The sequence below is a fragment of the Mya arenaria genome, chromosome 6, assembly GCF_026914265.1.
Source record: "Mya arenaria isolate MELC-2E11 chromosome 6, ASM2691426v1".
NCBI lineage: Eukaryota > Metazoa > Mollusca > Bivalvia > Myida > Myidae > Mya > Mya arenaria.
The window spans coordinates 71,738,357-71,742,034 of record NC_069127.1 but is presented as its reverse complement, the minus strand read 5'-3'; the positions used below and the strand labels follow the sequence as shown (position 1 = coordinate 71,742,034).

The 3,678-nt window shown below is 38.9% G+C and overlaps 1 protein-coding gene across 1 annotated transcript; it reads right to left on the bottom strand.

Annotated features, from left to right (window-relative positions):
* Positions 1-337: 337 nt before the first annotated feature.
* Positions 338-1,945, bottom strand: LOC128238020 (sialidase-like). Its single transcript, XM_052953589.1, has one exon. The coding sequence runs from the start codon at positions 1,943-1,945 to the stop codon at positions 338-340; it is 1,608 nt and encodes a 535-aa protein (XP_052809549.1).
* Between the last annotated feature and the right edge of the window lie 1,733 nt (positions 1,946-3,678).

Genomic DNA, 3,678 nt, shown 5'->3' with positions numbered 1-3,678 from the left:
CGTTTGACTCGTGGGAACCTTATCCGACCATAAAGTGTTTAAAGAGTAACATAATCACACGATCATAGTAGGCGTTGAAAATGAATTTAAAGGTGAATGATTGGACTTTTCATTTTACAACTTGTTTAGAGCATACTATCATGAAGCAAGTGTTGGCTTTTCAAAAGATTCCAATACTGTTGGTGCAATGTTAAACTTCAAAACTTTGCTGTACATTAATAATGTCACTTGATGACTATAGCGTGAGAGTATTTAAAATGGAGAACAATATGAAAACGCTTGCACCAGGATTCAAATTTGTTCTAAGGCGTTACGAGAAAAGATTCAACCAGTATGTTTACCGGTAGATTTGAATGTCTCGTTGAGTGGATGTTGCCTTGTAGCTTAGTATGTCTCGTTGAGTGGATATTGCCTTGTAGCTTTGTGTGTCTCGTTGAGTGGATGTTGCCTTGTAGCTTTGTATGTCTCGTTGAGTGGATGTTGCCTTGTTGCTTTGTATAACTCGTTGAGTGGATGTTGCCTTGTAGCTTTGTATGTCTCGTTGAGTGGATGTTGCCTTGTAGCTTTGTATGTCTCGTTGAGTGGATGTTGCCTTGTAGCTTTGTATGTCTCGTTGAGTGGATGTTGCCTTGTAGCTTTGTATGTCTCGTTGAGTGGATATTGCCTTGTAGCTTTGTATGTCTCGTTGAGTGGATGTTGCCTTGTTACTTTGTATAACTCGTTGAGTGGATGTTGCCTTGTAGCTTTGTATGTCTCGTTGAGTGGATGTTGCCTTGTAGCTTTGTATGTCTCGTTGAGTGGATGTTGCCTTGTAGCTTAGTATGTCTCGTTGAGTGGATATTGCCTTGTAGCTTTGTGTGTCTCGTTGAGTGGATGTTGCCTTGTAGCTTTGTGTGTCTCGTTGAGTGGATGCTGCCTTGTTGCTTTGTGTAACTCGTTGAGTGGATGTTGCCTTGTAGCTTTGTATGTCTCGTTGAGTGGATGTTGCCTTGTGGCTTTGTATGACTCGTTGAGTGGATGTTGCCTTGTGGCTTTGTATGACTCGTTGAGTGGATGTTGCCTTGTGGCTTTGTATGATCGTTGAGTGGATGTTGCCTTGTGGCTTTGTATGACTCGTTGAGTGGATGCTTCCTTGTAGCTTTGTATGTCTCGTTGAGTGGATGTTGCCGTGTAGCTTTGTGTGTCTCGTTGAGTGGATGTTGCCTTGTAGCTTTGTATGTCTCGTTGAGTGGATGTTGCCTTGTAGCTTTGTGTGTCTCGTTGAGTGGATGCTGCCTTGTAGCTTTGTATGACTCGTTGAGTGGATGTTGCCTTGTAGCTTTGTATGTCTCGTTGAGAGGATGTTGCCTTGTGGCTTTGTATGTCTCGTTGAGTGGTTGTTGCCTTGTGGCTTTGTATGACTCGTTGAGTGGATGTTGCCTTGTGGCTTTGTATGACTCGTTGAGTGGATGCTTCCTTGTAGCTTTGTATGTCTCGTTGAGTGGATGCTGCCTTGTAGCTTTGTATGTCTCGTTGAGTAGATGTTGCCTTGTAGCTTTGTATGTCTCGTTGAGTGGATGTTGCCTTGTAGCTTTGTATGTCTCGTTGAGTGGATGTTGCCTTGTAGCTTTGTATGACTCGTTGAGTGGATGTTGCCTTGTAGCTTTGTATGTCTCGTTGAGTGGATGTTGCCTTGTAGCTTTGAATGACTCGTTGAGTGGATGTTGCCTTGTAGCTTTGTATGTCTCGTTGAGTAGATGTTGCTTAGTAGCTTTGTATGTCTCTTTGAGTGGATGTTGCCTTGTAGCTTTGTATGACTCGTTGAGTGGATGTTGCCTTGTGGCTTTGGATGTCTCGTGTGGGGGATGTTGCCTTGTAGCTTTGTATGTCTCGTTGAGTGGATGCTTCCTTGTAGCTTTGTATGTCTCGTTGAGTAGATGTTGCTTAGTAGCTTTGTGTGTCTCATTGAGTGGATGTTGCCTTGTAGCTTTGTATGTCTCGTTTAGTGGATGTTGCCTTGTGGCTTTGGATGTCTCGTTGGGGGGATGTTGCCTTGTAGCTTTGTATGTCTCGTTGAGTGGATGTTGCCTTGTAGCGTTATGTGTCACCTTGAGTGATTTATGTGTGTTCTTTGCTTAGTTATTTGTTCCTTCAAACACGCTCTTTCTCAAAGTGTCGGCTTTTCTCGTTCTGCGGTTACCATTTTATTGTTCAAATATCTCTTTATACAAAACTGTAATAACTATCTGAAAAGTTGTGATAATCTATGACATGTTTTCAATATCTCCTGTCTATTTGTACGATTTGCAATATCCGTTAAACCAATTTTTATTCAGACATTTATCCTTTAACAATACAAATAAACCCTTTTCATCTTACAGGTTTCAACCTTAATATTATTTCAACTATTTTTTCACAAATCAAAGAAAACGGACAAAAGGTCGTTTGAGGTCTTTACAGTGCTATTCAAACATTACGTTTATTACTATTTTAGTGACAAATTACATGAACTGTTATTTGACATTGGCCAAAGAGTTAATATTTTTGAAGGTTTTCTCTTCGTTGTTTACACAACATGTTCATTTAATAATTAAGCTCATTGTTCGAAATTAAATTTTGTTCAACGGGATGTTCTCACATTTATCTAAGTATAAACTGTGCTGTACGTATGCTACGTTTATTCTTTTTAACTAAGCAAACATTTACAACATCTTAAGATCAATTTAAATACAGAAATGCAGATAACATTAAAATCATGATAAAGTGAATAAAGAACTCAGGACAAATTTTCATACTATAAAATATGAGGCTGTTAAATTCAAATCGGCTTATATAGTAAGATTTTACAAAGTAGATGTCGCTATTTTATTGAAAAGTAACATGGTAAGTCTCGCGGACATAAAACAGGATAATACATATTGAAAAGAGTCGCCACAAAATTATCTTTGGAGCTTGAATACTTAAAATATAAACTGCTTATTTCTTTGTTTAATTATGCAGGCTACTTTCTGGCACAACTTTTCATCAGCGGCATATAGTCGCTTTATTATTCAAGCGTATGATTGTTCCTGTGAAGAAAGGATCCATGCATTAGAGTGAATGTACTTTAATAAAAATCAAAATTGGTTCCACATTAGCATCGAATATGTTACAGGTAAAAGTGAGTCGAAGATGGCGGCGAAAATGTAGAAATCACTACGTGTCTGGCCATATTTTCACATTGAAAGCAGTATTAAGTATCTAACCTATAAACGATGCCACTATTTTAGCTTTTCTGTAGTCAGGCTTCCCACTACGGAATTCCGTAAGATCCATCGCTTGTGAATGTGTTGTACTGAAACGCGGTACTCGAGAGTACGGTGATGAAAACGCAAAATCATGAAACTACGATAACGTAAATGCGTCAGAACGATGATTATAACGCGAAAGTACGATGATAAGCGACAGTAAGATGCTTAAATAACAAACAAAAATCGATATCACGCTATGACGATGATGAAAACACGATAGTACGATGGTTAGAACACGATCCTCTATCGCATAATTATTATTAACTGTCGTATTATCGCGTATTCACTATCGTACTGTCGCGTTATCATCATCGAACTGTCAAGTATCGTAGAAAGCGGAACTAAAATATTATTGAAGGAATATTTTCGACGAATCTAGTCAAGTGGTTTGGACGTTAAATGTCGATTC

Excerpts from the sequence above, each read along its gene's own strand:
- LOC128238020 (XM_052953589.1), bottom strand. The coding sequence starts at position 1,945 with ATGAGACACACAAAGCTACTAAGCAACATCTACTCAACGAGACATACA.